We start from the raw sequence: 17,957 nt of genomic DNA on the forward strand, positions 1-17,957 counted from the left end.
CCCTATAATTCTAAATCTTCTAAGAAATGACCCAATTCAATTTTGTTGATTTCAATATAGAGAGTAAAGTAATCCTTAGACGCAGCATAAATTAGCTTAACTTTGTTATCACTTACATTGTTATTTTCTAGTAAATTTGACTCGACTTTCCAGAACAAATTCATATTTAAGCTACCACTTCGTTTATATATCCCATATATTGGAGACAAGCGACGTTAAAAACTTTTCCATAATCATTAGGTTCTCTTTATGAGTCTGGTGAACCACTGGAGTCTATTATTTGTAATAAGAAACCCCAAATAATCTACAACGGGCAATTTTTTATCGAAAATATAATTTCTCCTAAGACGATTAGAACTTTTTTCTATCAGACTTGATGTAAAAAGTTGTAATGGGAAAGAAAATAATACGTTAAATGATTATCGCTAAAGTTAAGTAGATAAAAGTTATTGGCCCACAATAATATTTAGAAAATATCGAATAAGTAATATGTTAAGATAAATGTTCATAACCAAGTGTTAAACATAATAACATCAAGGAAGGAACCATGTTGAAACATATAATAGGAGAAGATTGAGAAAACATTGAAGCATATAAAAAAGACATTTTTGAAACGTTGGAACATTGAGACAAGGTAAGGAACAAATGACATAAAACATATGACCAAAATGGATATAGGGGGCTGGAATGTAGGGATCACTAATATTATCGTTACAACAGAGAATGACAAAATTGAAGAGACATCGGACTCGCTTGTAAGTGTAAAAAGGCAAGAATTTTTTAGAATGAACGGAAAATTGAACGCACGGATTGGGTTAAATGTATCATTGAAAAATGTGATGAAAGGTATAGCAAAACATGGTGAACATAGTTACGGAAAGATGGATCGTGGTTGTATCTGTACGATCCTGAATCCAAAAGGGTCGGCATTTTTAAGCTTCGAAGAGGAACTTTCTTGAGAAAAATTGTAGCAACGTTGTTTGATTAAATGGAGATAATTGTATTAGAAAATTATAGAATGGTGAATACTGAGTTGTGTATCTGGAATTGACTAGTATGAAAAGAAAGTTCATACCCACGCTATTGTGAGAATTATCCAATTTTTCATCGAATATGAAGTTAATTTGTAATCCCATCCGTTTTATTATCCAAAACCAAGTTAGAGTAACTTTTTATTTCATTTACCACTATAGAAAGCCGGATGGTCGATTGATTAACAGCGATCTTAAAGCTTTTACTGTCTACAGACAACAAAATTGGCAAATTTCAAAAGAGTATTATTCCTTGTATGAATAACTTGAATGCTTATGTGGAACTATGAAATTTTAAAATCTATAGATTTTGTAAAAAATGTTAGAATAGAAGAAGAATGATCCGCAGTCTTCATAATGGATCAATTTGTGAAATAGAAGAGAGAAGAAAGTGAAAGAATAATCGGGAACAAATCACGAAATATCAACTTGATGAGAGAACTGTATAATATTAGAATTCCAAGACAAATGAAAACTCGTATCGTAGATATAGTGCACAGTTTATTTTGAATAAATTAGTTTTGTGAATATTTGTAAAGTGTAAATAGATTATAGTGTTAAGAAACTATACTGTTCATTCAAACTCCATCCCACACCATAGAAAGAATGAATAAGGACATAAAATAGAAGTAAAAAATACGTTATAATATAGTTGATAATTTTCTCGGACTAATAGTTGGGACTACGCGGTCACTTTTATTTGTGTCACTTTAGTTATTTCCAACTTCAAAAATTCTTATCACGTTTTAAATCTAATTTCGAAATGGGTCAACAAGGTACATGTGAGTATCCTGTAAATCACGAAACAAGAGAGCCATTTACGGTGCCATCCCGTCCTTTGCAATAAAAGGGATTTAACATAAGAGAGGCTCGGCACATGGGCAACAATTTTTCACATTCAATTCCAATAGAATTCATACCTTTTCCATTTTTAGGTGATCAAAAAAATGAATACGGAACGAACTATTTGCATGATTTCAATCGTTGGCATTTCTTAAGTGTACAATATGTGTAATGTTCTGAATCTAGAGTACTTCCTTTTACCATTAATTGAGAAAGAAGAAAATTATTCAGGTATTGGGATCTAATACTATTTATTTATCATTCCAATGGATGTACTAAATCAGTCCAATTTATTGCATACAAAGAAAGAAAAATTCATCGAAATTGTTTTTTTTTTACCATAAAAATATATTTTAAGAGACTTCGAAAATGGCAACAACGCCTGGAATAATCAGTGGAAACGGTGTCATATCTTAATTGTCAGACCTCGCACTCTCCTGTTTAGATCTAAGCATTTGATTTTAGCATCTAGTTCCGAGTAATCTTATTATTGATACGTTAAAAATGAAGTCGGGTGGAGGTACGACTGATCTCTTCGTAGACTAGGAGATCGTTGAGCCCCTGCTTTAACAAAGTATCAGTAATTTTAGGCTGAAATTTTAAGTTCATAGTTGATCAGGTGGCTACAAACTCATGAAAAACCACTCAGCGAATTACATAAAACGCGGTAAGTATGATTCTCACCTTGTATTTGCCCATCCTGGAGAGAGGAGTACTGGCAAGTGCTTTCCAGAGATTACGCTCCGTTTTGTTTTCAAAGACCCAAGTCTCGTGAGCTATAGTGACATTATCCAAAATTTTGGATCATATTAGCACATGTTGAGATTATCTTGGTACGTTAATGATAGCATACTTAACCGTCAGTCTGAGATGAAAAGTTCTCACACTCGCGTGGCATTGTCAGCTACGATGGTCGTTGATGGCCGTCCGTGGTTGTTCTTTTCATCGTCATCTTTCCAGCATATCAATAGGCGGAGTTACTTATATAGAAGCAATTTATTTGATAGGGATTGTCCTCGTTCTCCGAATGCTCCGAGCATACTGAGCGGAAGTGTACCGTTTGATTAACGAGCTCCATTAGCAGTTTTACAGGGTCTTAAGCTTCGAAGTGTAGTCGCGTTGCAATAAAGATACTGAAGTTACGTTGAAGACATACTAATCACTTATCAATACAAATAGAAACGTTTAGGTCAACCTGTGGTGATTGAAAGATCGCTATGTGTTGTAGGAGGGTGAGGGTCTCCAATCAGTTGGAACTTATGTTTACTGACCTCTGACAACACGTTGGTCGGTGAGTATATTTATAGCAATGTCACTGTCGACAACAACATCTGTCTATCTATATCTATCTATATTTGCTGATTCTCTTATATATTGATTTACAGAAATATTGATGTTATTATTCATAAGGTGAACGTTATATAGATTCAAGGATTATTATATTATTATGTTGTTATATTCTAATGGTACGTGTGTTTTGGTTGACTCGAAACGCATGTTTATTAATTTATTGTGGCTTACAGTCGAACTTACCGTTTCTAACAACCTTTTTGTTTATCAACCATCACAAACCCTTTATACATGCTTTTCGTGACCTCTCAAAGATCATATCAATGCGAGTGAATTTTAAAAAAAAGTTTTCCCGTTTTTTAATTTATTGAATCAGTAAATCAGACATTTTTGACTTATTATAATTACGCCTATAATTCCCTATATCATTTTGTTCGTATAAGCGTTAGCTATCGATTTTTATAAATTTTGCGATTACAGTGCTTTCGACCAGCTCCGGATATGATTATTATCTATATTACAAATATACAGTGACCCTATTCGAAACTATTACAGGGGAATGATTATGGCATATTAAAATGGTTTTATAACAGGGAATTTTGACATTCATGCTGTAACTTTGGAAATACCTCCAATACACATTCGTTAAGTATACTAATAATAAATTGGCCATTTTATTGCTAATAAAACCGACTAACGTGTGAGGTTAAGTTTTTGATAAGTCATAAAACTTTTCAGTCCAGTCGCTCAATGTTATTATTTTCAGCGAGCCTTAACGCAACGTAACCAAGATACCCCACATATATACGCAGAAAACATAAAAAAAACATTCCAAACTAGGAGTCGGCAACAATTATAGTTGTACTATAATTAGGAACGGAAATTGAAGTCAAATTTAAAAACTTTGTCTTAACAAAAAAAATATGAAATTAGTAATAAATCAAATAATATTTGTTATAATAATTATCATCATATTCACTTTATCAAAATAATCGTTATAATAAATTGACGTGTTTCTGGATTTTTTCTAAATACCAGTATTAGAAAAGTTATTAAAGGTGGATACTTTTATCTGAAAAGCACTGTATATATTTAGATTAGTAGTAAAAGTTTATTGAGCCCATATTGACATATTTTAAACTTAAACAAATGTTTCCTACATCATTTTTGTGATTGTTGATTTATAATACTTGAATGATACTTGAACGACCCCATATATTTTGTTTTGTTTGTCTCATATTGAAGCTATTAGCACCATACTATATACTACGCATAGTCGATGAATCCTTATAGTGAATTGTCGGCAATATTCCATTAAAGTATCTCATAGTCGCCAGTTAAAATAGAAACTTGAAAAAATAACTTACCCTTAGTAATCTATTGTTGGGTCATCCATTCAAATCGATCCTTTACTTCCCCTTTTGAACACAAAAGGCATGCAATAATGCTATTATCGTTATAATAGAATGTATTAATATTTTTAACAGCGCAATTAATATTACAATGGACTTTGATAATAAACTTCAGTCTTAGTATAAAAGAGATACTTATATTTGAAATTTTTTCTATAAATTGGAGTTTATTATTTCGAAATGTAATTAATTATAAACATACAGTTAATCATATGCCTTTCTCCTGGTAAAAATATTTCAGTGGATAAAGCCTATTTTATTCTTTCATATTATGTTTTATCATTCATATCATGTTCCTAAATTTATCGTGTTTATGGGATTATCTATTGTGTTTACACACAATTCTTGCAATAAATGGAATATAGAGTATTTTCAAACAAAATAGAAACTGTTAGCTATATATTTTTGTTACCAAGCTAATACTTGTCAGTTCGTGAAATTTGAGGATCTGCAATAAACAAGAGGAAGCCACGTATAAACATAAATACTTCAAAATCTATCCGGAAGGAAAGTAGGTATTGAATTTGAAAGTAAGTTAATAGTAAGGTAATATTTTGTACTCTTTATCATCTTCCTTTTACTCTCGTAATAAAATAAACTCAATTTTTTATTTAATCTTGAAATGAAAGGAAAAAAAATGTAAATTCAACTTGAGTTCGATATACACTCCAAAAAATTTAAAGTTTAGAACATCGTGGTAAATTTTCTAACGCCACTGAGGATGGCTCAATTGAAGAAACAAGTTTTAAAAAGTCTCTTAAAAAGTTACAAGTCATTGTAACCGTTTATTGTAATGTTTTCAACATCAACAGCTGACCTTCAAATTTCAGAGTTCTATTGTATCTGTATTTCTTGTCCGAAATATTCCTTGTGTATACTTGGAGTGAACCAGAATTCAGTTTCGCCCTCTCTATAAAATCTACACTGTAGACCAAACCAAACAGCTAATTTTGGTTGGTCAAGTACAAAGAATGTATAGGGAAAATGTTTGTATCGTAGTGATAGCTTGGCCAGCACGCGGTCTCTACCCTAATTCGAAAGAAAATATGTAGGACACACTGGTATAAAGCTTCCAAGGTTATAACTTAGCCCCTACCACGGCTTTGGAACTCAAGATGGAGCGGTAGAGGAATTGAAGATGATTTTTCGCATTTTCCAATGAAAATTGAATTGAAATTCTAAATATAATAGCAGAAAAACTATTAAACTGCTCTCAAGTTTGATATCGTTGATTGCCCTGTTTATTCTTTCAATTTTTATCACGAAGGCAAGGTCAGATTCTAACTTATGAAAATTATATTACCAAGTTCAATATTCACCATAATTCTCTATTTTGTTCTCCATGTAACCGTATTTTTTATAGATAATTATGTCTGTGTATGTTACGAAATTGTCTACTGATGTAGATCGTGAAGTCGGTCCTGTTCGATTATGTTAGTAGAATCTAAATTTTGACGAATGTGACGGCAATTTTGTTATATTATTTTTTATCTTATGTTATATTATCTTTACAGTATGTTGTGGCAGTTATTATAGAATCAATCAGTAGAAAGGCCTTATTGTGCCATTTCCACAGATCTTATGATAATATCCAAAACTATAGCAGATGTAGGGGCACATAATACTAATATTCCTTTAATAACTAACAAAGTTTTTAGGATTTCACTTGGAAGTAGATTGTAATTTCATTTGCAAAATGGAAACCATTAAACTTACTTTGAAAATTTGTCTATACAATCTGTCACACCCTGAAAGTAAACTTTCGAATGATACAATTTCATCTTTTGTTTTGTACAGAACTTTTATACAAAATTAAATTGTTGGGAATACTCACATTTTCTGCCGCATCCAAGTCTTTGATGTTATTTATGTAGATATCTCCGAGTAGTATCAGTCCTTTGACATGATCTGGATGATATTTGACCAACTGGTTAAGAAACGGGGCTGCCTCGAGAGGTCGCTGGTCATCAGCAAGTAGTAGAGCCAAATTAAACAATGCGCTTCGAAAATCGGCTTTAAGGTGAACTGCTCGACGAAACCTGAAAGTAATTATTGAAGATGAGTTCACATGTTAGAAGATGAATTTGTATCGATTTATTACTATTGGCAATAAAGATTTTGAAGTGAATACATTTGTGATGCTTATAATACCAATTTAAATATGATTTAAACAAATAAAGGGTATTATTATTGATCCATGTATTTTTTATGGGAATAAGAATCCCATTGAAGAGAAAATATTGAACAGAAAATGTGCAGGATAACACATAAAAGAAAATCAACTAAGATGATTCGTAAATGTAGAAAAGAATGAATAAGGATTGAATATTCTGGGTTAAAACAATGAAAATCAAAAAATTAAGGAAGACTTACAGTTACGAAGAATAGAGGGAAACAACTACATGTGCTACCACAAAGTACCGGAAGAGTTGGAGAATTTGGAGGAAAAAACCGACAAAGATGTGAGAAAGTAAATTTTCAATGTATTCAACCGATTTGTTAGTCTGAATTTTGAGCATGCAATATGATTACTCTCAACTGCAAGCATTTTGTCTGTTGCTGCAAATTTTGTGGTTGATAATGTTCACTTGTGACTAGTTTTTGTTAAATCTAGCTTCAAAATTTCTTGAACAGCTCCAGTTACTTCGTTTTTGTTTTTTATCATTTGATCAGAAGGTTTTGAGTCATGAGTAGTTCAAAGAGATGTATGAACAGATCATTTTTGCTATATATACGAAGAATATGTGTGTACAGATTATAGAAAAATTATACCAGTGAAAAATACTTTTTTAGAGTATTCTGGGAGATTTAAATTTTTCTAAACATGTTTGAAAATTGTTGCATCAAGAATGTGAGAGAGAAAAAGGAAACGGTATTACTTTTTGTTTAAATATTAAAAACTTGTTGGTAAAAATGGGCTTGAGATAATAGGAACCTAACTATAAATTGACAGCACAAAATGTATTTCTATGACGTGATGAAAAAAGTACGCAGAAACAGCTATTCCTCACAAAGGAAAAGTAACGGAAGATTATAGTGAAAAAATAAAATGACAATGACTATAAGTGGCCAATTTGTATCAGTTTCTTAAGAATGGTGAACATTTTTATCGGTCAACCAAGTGATTACACTAAGTTGCCCTTTTCAATACGTCTTCAAGACAATATGGAGCGTAGAAAGAAAATAATAGATATTAAAGCAGGTATTTTTGATGGCCCCCAAACTGGACAATTTACGTAAGATACTCAATTTAAAAATGTCACGATGACAGGTTTCGTCTGTGTTATTCAAAAGTTTCTCGGAAATAAAAAATCAGATTATTTGTAGAAGACGTTCAGCTACAATTAAAAAGTATTGAGTGCAATAAGAAAATGAAACTCTTCTTCCTTTATAGTCTCCTAGAAAGGTTTCCGGAAAATTTAGGAGATATGAGCGAAGAGCAATCAGATCGTATGCCTTTGGAAGAGCGCTACCAGGGTTTCTGGGATACGAATATGTCTGACTATTGTTAGTATCTGATACATAATTTACAAAGGTTCACACGTCAAAGAACAGCATTAAGTTATTTAGAACCCAATTATAATTATTTTAGTAAAATTTTTCTCAGTAAACATATTTTTTTCTATTTTATACCTATACATGGTATTCCGAGATGCAAAAAATTCGGGAGTGAGTAGATGACGTGAAAATAATGCTGTGACATTTAGAAACTATTACCGAAATATACTTGGAACGGGCACATTGAGTCTTTCTCAATGTGCATTTCAGGTACACCAGTGAAGATGACCGATGCAAGTCGTTCAATTTCATTTTACTTTCCTTATATTTGGATCGGTGTATGGCGTACTTTTCCTGAGTGTTCTATCAAAATTCTATGACTCAATTTCTTTTATTATGGGCAAAGGAAAACGTGGTAATGTATATTGAAATGCAGGATGATAACAAACAAGTCTTCAACCTCAATCAAAGAAATCTAATTTGAAATAAATGAATGGCACTTTGAAAAATATGATAAAAACCATAAAACTGTTTTTAAACCACCTTTGATCGGAAAGGTTATATTTTCAGTACACAATTAGAAAAGTGGCGTCTGAACACTACAATTTTAGTTGTTAGAAAAATAACTACAATTTTGTAAATTTGGCCAAATTTGTGATTTTTAATTAAAACTGATATATTGCTCTCACTACAAAATGAATATATCATTTTTTTTTTTCACAAAGTAGCATAACCTAAACCATTTCATCAAATTGAAAAATCGATCAAACAATTCAATTTGCTACCTTTAGATTGTACATAATGTCCTGTAAAAGTTACGGATTGATAATCATTGGGCATGAGCCACCTTCAGATAGTAGTGTAGAATTATTTATTCCGTCAAACATACTACATGGACTTATGAAATCATCAATTAAAAGTTCATAATGTTCGAATGTAAAATTTAGAAAATATACTGATATATAAGTTCTGATTTCCAATTTTGAAGGCGTATAACTCAGGAAAGAGAGATCCTATGAGAAATATTTTTCATGTCACAGCATTATTTTCACATTATCTACCTGTAATAACATATATTTATATGATGTAGTCAGCAGCAGCTAAAATTTCTTTCAATTTCAATAATTAAAACATTAAAATAATATTGATTGGTTGATTTAACAAATTTGATTAAAAATATTTTCGACAAAATTAATTAGTGCTAGCATCTATTATTACATCAATATAAATACAGAAGTTGTTTTTTTTTCAATTTCGAGTCACTACGTATTGACTTTCAAATCGAAATATATTAATTAAAGACTGTCCTTACCAATTTTCCGCTTCCTCTATGTTTTTATCATCCATAGCTAGCATTCCTAGATTAAAATGTACTCTCTCATTATTAGGATCTTTACCAAGAAGAATTAGTAATCGCTCTCTAGCTATTTTACGTAAATCGGCTCGACCGAATTCTTGTAGTAGTATCGCTGAATTCAATAGGGCTTGTTCGTGTTCCGGATCGAATTCAAGAGCCTTGTCCAGGTAAGCCAAGGCTTGGGAAGCTTTTCCCTGCTCCAAAAATACCACTCCCAACTGAAAAGGTGAAATTTATTTGGAGTTTTAGATTTAAATAAATATTGAACTCCCGAAAGAGGATGAAGTTTAGTTAAGAAGTATGTTATTGAAATAAATAAAACAAATTGACATTAGAGACGTTTATGAAAATTAGATTAATTCAGATTCGAAATCTATATAATCCTATAAACTCTCAAAGTGTCGTACAGTTATTTGGAAACAACATGATGTTTACTTCGAATTAAAAAGAATCACGTAATTATCAATGAAATTAAGTGAAAAAACAATTAGTATAAATTCATAGAAACACACTCTATAACAATTGAATAATGAGATTGATGCTTTGGAAATTATTTATTATAAAATTATTCATTGACAATATGGATCTGTCCAAAATCATTCTTTTTCGTAATAATACACTGATTCCGGCGATTTTCCAGGCGTTGTAACCTCCCTCACCAAAGTTTTTATTTTCAGAATAGAAATAGATCTCGCGAATAAGGTCACTGAGAATGTTTCTAGGCTTCATGGAATGACTTCTAACTATGCACATAAGCATAGTTTTCACTTTCAATTTGCTCTTGCGGGCTTTTTCTGGTCTTGAATCATTTTATGATACTCTCTATTGAATATGGTAATTTATTCTGGAGTCTTACAGCAAAAACCAACCAATAATGCTATCAAGCAGCAAAGGATGTCTTTCTGCTTGTTCCATGTTACAAATATCTTGTGCAATTGCCATTCGATGTTATTTTTGCAATGTTGCAGTTGAATATTTGGTTCATTTGCGAACTTATAGCTGATGGAAAATTAATAATCACACGTTGCTGGGAAAAATTTGTGAGGATATAGCAGGGTGACCGCATTTTAAGGGCAAGGCAAAAAGATCAGTTAATTTTCAAAACTCGAACAATAGTCTGGTCTTAGCCATTTAGCGTGGTGCCATCAAGCAATGTAATATGCATCTTTTACTCGAAAAAATTGAAAATTGTGTAAGTTGCCTGAAGTCTAAAAGACATGCCAATTATAAAAGTTGGTGTTGTAAGAATCTTATACAACAAAAAGTATTTGGAATAAATAAAAGAACAATCAAGATTAACGGAAAAGTCTCCAATCTTTGGAGGTTATTATCAATTGAAAAGGTGTTGGAATAACAAATTTCTTTCACTTAACTGCTTCCTTAAATCCTTAAATTCTTTAAATGAGAGGTAACAAAGATATAAGACATTTTTATTGTTCAACACTTATTTCGCCGATTCCCTAGTCTTTTTAACCCTTTCAAGTAATAATTGCCATTATTGTTCTCTAAATAGGTTTTCACGTATGCGCTAATGTCCTCGTTAAGGTTAGGAAACAAAAAAATGTCCCTAGGGCCTGATCTGGTATATACTGTTTGTGGCAAATCGATCCATAGTGCAATTCGTGAATTCTAACTATTGGGTTTACCGAAGAGTGAGAAGCTGCGTTATCCTAATGAAAAAGCTATTTTCCTTGCAATTCCTCCCTTTACCTTATCAAATTATGGTGTCTGATAGTCTCCCGTTATTTTTTCACCGTTTTCAGTAAAGTACATGAAGACAATTCCATCCATTCGTCATCACTTTTCTGGTCGATTGAACCTATCTGTTTTTGCGGAGCAGGTTCGCCCTTTGCAATCCACTGTTTTCTTTGTTTTTTGTTTCATTCGAATTATTTTGCTTAAACCGTCCTTTTCTTAGTCAATAAGGACTAGGAACCGTTTATGGAACCCTAATCCGATGGTAATCCGATACCATTTGAAAAACTTTATTAATGATATTGCTGATAAGGCTACGTTTAAATTATCTCAACGTAGTTAGTGTATTGATAAGTGATACCTGATATCTTCTGATTAAGTTCGGAAACTTTTGAAATAACCCTCGTCTCTCCTGTTTTCGAAAAAGGAGCCCAATTAACTCAAAATGAGACAATTTAGATTTTCAAGATGCTAATTCAGAATTCTGATTACAATGTTTCATAATAACTGTATTAAGAATTTGATAATTTGATAAATAACTCAAATTTCATTCTAATTCTATTCAATTTCAGTATTTTATTTCAAACTTGCTGAGAAAAATTATGTTACAAATATTCCTATAACAAAATTAAATTGAATTTATATGGAAATAATATTTCTGGAATTCTCTTATTGCCTAACATCGTCCAAGTTGCTCTGGATATTACACTGACTGGAACATTGCGCATCTAGGTCAACCGCTAGATTTTATTCAACAATAATAATTGAAGTTACAATCTGGCATTACTGTTACTGAAAGGCGGAAAGATGAAATCGTCTCGAAATTGCTGTGATTGGAAATCGGTTTTCACGCCGCGAACTAAAGTTTTGTTTTATATTATTCCCTTTTATCTCTCCCAGTAACAAATAACGGAAAACGTAAATGAAACTGAATGCAATAAATCTTAATAAAAGTTCGCTATGCTGGAAAAGAAATTCACCTAGCAAGCTATAAAGAATAAAACCTGATTTGTGAATTTTTTTCTTCAATACTTCTCATTCAATTAATTTATTTTGAAAAATATATGCGTTTGAAACATTAAATCGAAAACTACTGATATTTGTTAAATGACTTATCTAAGTTTACCAATGAGTATAATATATATGAGTTAATATCCCACAGTGTTTTCCTCATTTCCATACGTTATATTCCAAATATTGGAAAATATATTGGAAAAAATGATTTTGTACGAGTACAAAAAGCAAAAGAATTATTTATTAATGTGCAGCCACTGGCCGAAAGTTATCTGAAATAATATCCAAAATTTCTTTGTTTCGACTGCTTTCAATTTTTTGAGGTGTGTTGTTTATGTTTTCCTTCAGTTCATTCCATAAACAAAACTTCATAGCGGTTGAATCAGGACTTTTAGGCAGCCAGATGATATCCACCTGTTTAGAGACCGCCCAAACAAAAGGTTTGCAGTATGTGAAGTAGCGACAGCATATTTGAACTAGTGTTTTTGTTGTTTCAATCAAAATTGTGGAGCTCTATTCCTAGAAAATGTTTCAGCATGTCGTAAATGCAGACTGAAAAGTCCGGAGGCAGTTATATAGCCTATCCCGTATCTTTAAGATATTGTGGTCTTTGGTTTTTCTTGGGGGTTTTCAGAAGACCCGTGAGGGCAGATTTGTTTATTTATTAAGGTATCTATGGAGGCATCTCTAACTACTCCTCGTCACCACTACGAAATACTGTTGGCAGTTTTGAAATTATTAAGTAATGTACTCACAAGAGGCAAATTTCAAGGACTATATCAATTGAATTGATGGAAAGTTGGTAGCTATGAACAGTCTTTTTAATAAATTCATGGTCATCCATATTGTTGGACAAGGCCTACGCGCCACTGCGGTAAGAACAAGCTCTATATTTATCACAGTCCCTCGACGCGCCATGTTGTCTTTATATTAAAGGTGATTCTTCAATATCTGCTTAATTGTGCAAAATATGTTCATTTATGTTGGGAAGGTGCTGCTGGATTCGAATACACATGGGACCTTACTGATAGGAGACTTGCTTTCTTGTAACTGATGTGCAAACGCTCCGATTTTCACCACTTCTATCTCCTAAATAGATGAAAAAACCTACTAGTAACATATCTTCCTTTTATTAAGTTCGAAATTCATTCTTCATTCACTCTTGGTATAGAACAAAATTTGGACCAAAAAATCTGTAAGAGCAAAGAAGTTACCAGCACATACTCTAGATTATCATTAGAATTTGTTGAAAACAACTCTGTTATGAGTCCCAATAAACCTAAAGGTACCAGTACTATGTAATCCTTAGGCTATAGCTGTAACCTAACCAAATCTGGAGCTATTATTAGGTAAATATAGAAAATTATTTATCATGCCTTATATTAATTCAGTTATAGTGTTCAGTGATTAAAAATGCTCTCGTCATAATTATCATTTAGACAGTTCATGTGAGGGCAGATATTTGAAAGAAGCTCAAATGCGGTATTTTGATTATAATTTAAGTTTGTTTCAAACAACACATGATTTGAATGGTGTTCCTTATAGTAAAAGTACTGCTGTAGTCTATACAACTGCAGCTCACTCCATGACGAACAGTATGCTATGTACTATGTACTGAGTTGCTGACTTCACTCTTGAAGTAGCCTCAGAAAAATTATTTGCATCAAGTTAATCCGAAGAGAGCGCATGCTAACAGCTGTCGAATTTATAATAGAATGGACTGTTGTACCAATCTGCTGGATACACATTAGTACCAAATTATTCTATTGCAGGTTGGTTTTGGAAATTGTTGTGGCATATTTACATACGAGTGGTATCCCAACTATTACTCTCCTCAAAGAAATAAGCCTTCACTGGACATCAAGCTGACACTTTCTCACTATAAAAAGATTTCTTTTGCTCGTTTACAATTTCAAAAAATGGAACACGCGCTCGTTACTAAACAAAACCCTCGCTTCATAAGGCAAGTCAGTAATGAGAAATTCAAATGCGTATACTCGTTCTTGCCAGTTACGTTAGCTTGAGTCCTAAAGGATAATTATCTTGTATGTATAGAAGTGAGGTTATTTGTGGAAAATAGAAAGCTTAGAATGATTGAACAGTTCTAAAGCGGTCGTATGCTTGCTAAGGAACCGCTTAGAAGATTGCAAGGTCGATTTTCTATAACAGTCAATGTGTACTGGAGTCGGAACTATTCTCTGTATGTAGATTATTTCTTGTATTTCACTAAATTTGCTGGAAATAACATTGCGAGGGGGAATGCAATAACGAGATTGGAGCACATTTGTTTTAGAAGACCTGATTCAACTAAACCATGTCTACAATTTATACTCACAGATAAAAGAAACTAAACGAAATTTATGAACAATCTCCTTATAAGCGAAGGCATATCGTCAAATGCTACCTCATACAGGGCATTTCGCTCTGAGCAGGTAGAGTCTGATCTTTAGTCCCACGATAACCGTGCAACTATATAATAAAGAAATTCCTGAGAAGAATAAACCATAACCATAAGAAGACGTAAATTTTCTCGTTGACGATGTTAAGAGATAAAACACAGAGAGCGTCGAATCTGCATCTAACCGGAAGGACCATAATTGTTGAAGGTACATTTCGTTACTTTCGAAAATACTCTAGCCATCAGATCTTCTCTTTCTTCTAGTTCCATTTCGGTGAATTTTAACATGTCACTTCCGTACGTACTAAATTCCCCATCCAAGAAGAAATCCATGAAAAATATTTGCCTCACAACGTTTATAAAATTGAGTACTTCGCATATGAAAAATCAAAAAGTCAGTTTGTATGAATATTTAGAGCATTAAATCCGCAATGAGATTAGGTTGATAAAGGGGTCCATTTAGGAAACTAAAGCATATTTTTCAATCAGATATATCATTATCCCGAAGAGAAAGGGGTCAATGACTATTCAAGTACTTACATACAGACCAGAAAACCTCAAAAAACATTCTTTTTAGAGAAGAAGCAACTGTATCAGGTATAACTGATGCACTTCCAAGTGAATTCCAGAGTTAAAATAGAACTGAGCTAAGTTTGCGGATAGACGCTTGGCAAAAAAATATTTTCGAATGAAGATCTCGTCAGAACGCTCACCAACGTGATTTTAGAAGAATCCAATCGAACTGGATGAATGCCTCTCAGAACTGACTCAGATGGTTTCGATTACGGGAGGTTTTCAGATGAGTTGAATGATGTTGAATTAAGACACAGAATTATTCAAGTTTACTCCTACTATTCACAACGCCATCTCAAAAGTTAGGACATTTCCTTGTCCTACACTGGACTATTGAAGTTCAATTTGTATCAATATATTGTTGTTACTCTGATTGTATATAATTTTTCTAAAAATTATTAATTTGGTTTACGGAATAATTAAATTTCATTCGATGTATTGATAAAAGATAGAACTTTTAATAATAGAGTACTCTATGTAACAAATATATATATATATTATTATTGTTGGAAATCGAAATAAAACTGCAGCAATCTGTTTACCAAGCAGATTACAAATTTCAGTTTTACATTCTATGATTGTATATTTATTGCATGAAACAAACATAGAACAAAACAATAGCTGTGACAGTTAACCATTATCATTTAAAGTAAAATCTGTTGACATGTTTTGTTTGTTTGCACAAAGGTAATTTGATTATGGGGAAAATACATGATAATTATTTTCGGGTGAATGATCGGAAATCGGAAGATTTTAATATACAATTGAAAATATACCGCTGTCGTTCGAATATATCTGAAATAAATCACACACAATAGATTATTTTTCGAGATGATTTTGAAGGTGCAAAAAATATGGAATTTGCCATACCGACTTTAATATATGAGATGTATTTCAAAGTTTTCGGATTTGAGAGATTTTGCTCCTAGTTCTTGATGATGTAAGTTTAAGATTCAGGTCTGTGAGTTGCTCTTAACCCAAGAGGAGAATAGCTATAAATTAAATAAGATCAAGGTATTTAATAAATATCCCAATTTAAATAAACATAGGATACTTACCTATAATAATCCGACCCTAAGTGCAAAGCTAGTCATAGTAGATATTCACAAAACAAAAAGTCAAGGATTAGCAGCAACTGTCGCAATTGAAAAAACGAACCAAATAAGAAAGCCAGTATGAGAAATCAAATTGAAACCTCTTCGTAATTAAAAAAAGAAACAGTAATGGTAATCTAATTAAAAGTGTAGAAGAAGTTGAAAACGATTTTATTCGAATAAAGATATATATGTTATATCAACAAAAGATACATACGTCGTTGTTATTAACAAAAGAAAATTCAAGATTCATGAATGGATTATCATCAGCAGAAGTTTTTGAAAATTGGTTTTGTAATTATTTGCTTTCAAATATAAGGGAAAATACATCCGACAAATGAATGTATGTCGGTGGTATTGCTAATACTGTCGAACATACAGTATTGCAACAACGTGGAAAAGAAATCTCAAATACTTATGAGTCTTCCAACACCAAGGAATGATCTTTAAGAATCACGCAGACTACCTAGTAGACAAGTTGAAGAAGGCAAGATAATGACTCGGAGGAATTACATCCAAGCTAGATCTGTAGACCAAGCTCCTTATCCCCATAGTACTTTACCTCAACCCTAGCAAAAACTCAGATTGGAGCGAGTTGTGAACATGCTTTAGTACATGAGGACACACCAGGTCAACCATGAGGATCAGAAGAAGATACAAGATATGTTGAAGGATACCGACAGTAAAAGATTACACCAGTAATGTCAAGTCAGATATCTAAGGCCTGGAAAACAACTGAATCATGATCGATAGGAAAGATGAAAATGAAAAATGAAGTGAGACTAATAATTCGTTAATGTAGTAGTGACAGTTTTGACAAGTAGATTTATTCTTTAAGGTTGTTTCTAGTTAATATGTTTGTAAATAGTACAAATTTTCTTCTTAGTACAGGTAGAAAGTTATTATTTGATTTTGTATTTATTAAATGAAAATATTTACAACTAAAGTTGATATTTTTGTTTTTTAGCTGAAAAATGTGGTACTCAATGTCATTTTTTTAATTAGATCGTAAATCAAAGAGATTTAAAGTTGGTGGTTCAATCATAATGGGCGATTCTTTGTGTCAGTTACGTCAAATTAAACCATGAAGAGGTACGCAATTGTACATCATATTAAGATTGTTAAAGCCTTTATACAACTGAAAGTTTGAATTAAACGCCCTCGACGACGTAAATTACAGTAAACCTAGTCGCATTAGTGTGACAGACTAGATGTCATTCTCAACATCTAAAAGACATCATTTATGTGAATTTTGAATGGAAACTTGAATCAACATTCCACTAGTGATGTTTCCATAGCTGTTGCATCGGCAACATTCAGCCGCCCGCACTTCTTCGAAAATGAAGTCGTCCAAGCATGTTACTGTGAGATCATAACAGACAAGGAAATGATGGCTGTTTGGAATGAGAAATTCAATAATTCAATAATGAAAGAAACGAAAAATTTAAGAGCTCAATGCTCGAATTTTTATCAACAAATTTAGAATTTTAGTATAGAATTGTTTTTACATGTATGTTTAAAGATATATATATATATATATATATATATATATATATATATATATATATATATATATATATATATATATATATATCTACGTTTGGAAGAATCGCTATTATTTTCACCCCAATTTGGGATATGAAATTTGTATTCTCCTGTATTTTCCTAATAAATTTCGCTTAGAAAAAATATTTAACAAAAAGCGTCGGCTGATTTCGTAAGCGTCTCTTGAAACTTCACACACCCACTTAG

At 32.2% G+C, this 17,957-nt stretch overlaps 1 protein-coding gene across 1 annotated transcript in view; it reads right to left on the reverse strand.

The window, feature by feature from the left end:
* Positions 1 to 17,957, reverse strand: part of LOC130447332 (protein O-mannosyl-transferase Tmtc3-like) — a 177,816-nt gene that overhangs the window by 20,255 nt on the left and 139,604 nt on the right. The window contains exons 9-10 of the mRNA XM_056784097.1: positions 9,387 to 9,649; positions 6,411 to 6,615 (exon numbers count right to left, since the gene is read on the reverse strand). Of these exons, the coding sequence (XP_056640075.1) occupies positions 6,411 to 6,615; positions 9,387 to 9,649 (468 nt within the window). The remainder of the gene's footprint in view (positions 1 to 6,410; positions 6,616 to 9,386; positions 9,650 to 17,957) is intronic.

Source organism: Diorhabda sublineata, chromosome 8, assembly GCF_026230105.1.
Source record: "Diorhabda sublineata isolate icDioSubl1.1 chromosome 8, icDioSubl1.1, whole genome shotgun sequence".
Taxonomy (NCBI): domain Eukaryota; kingdom Metazoa; phylum Arthropoda; class Insecta; order Coleoptera; family Chrysomelidae; genus Diorhabda; species Diorhabda sublineata.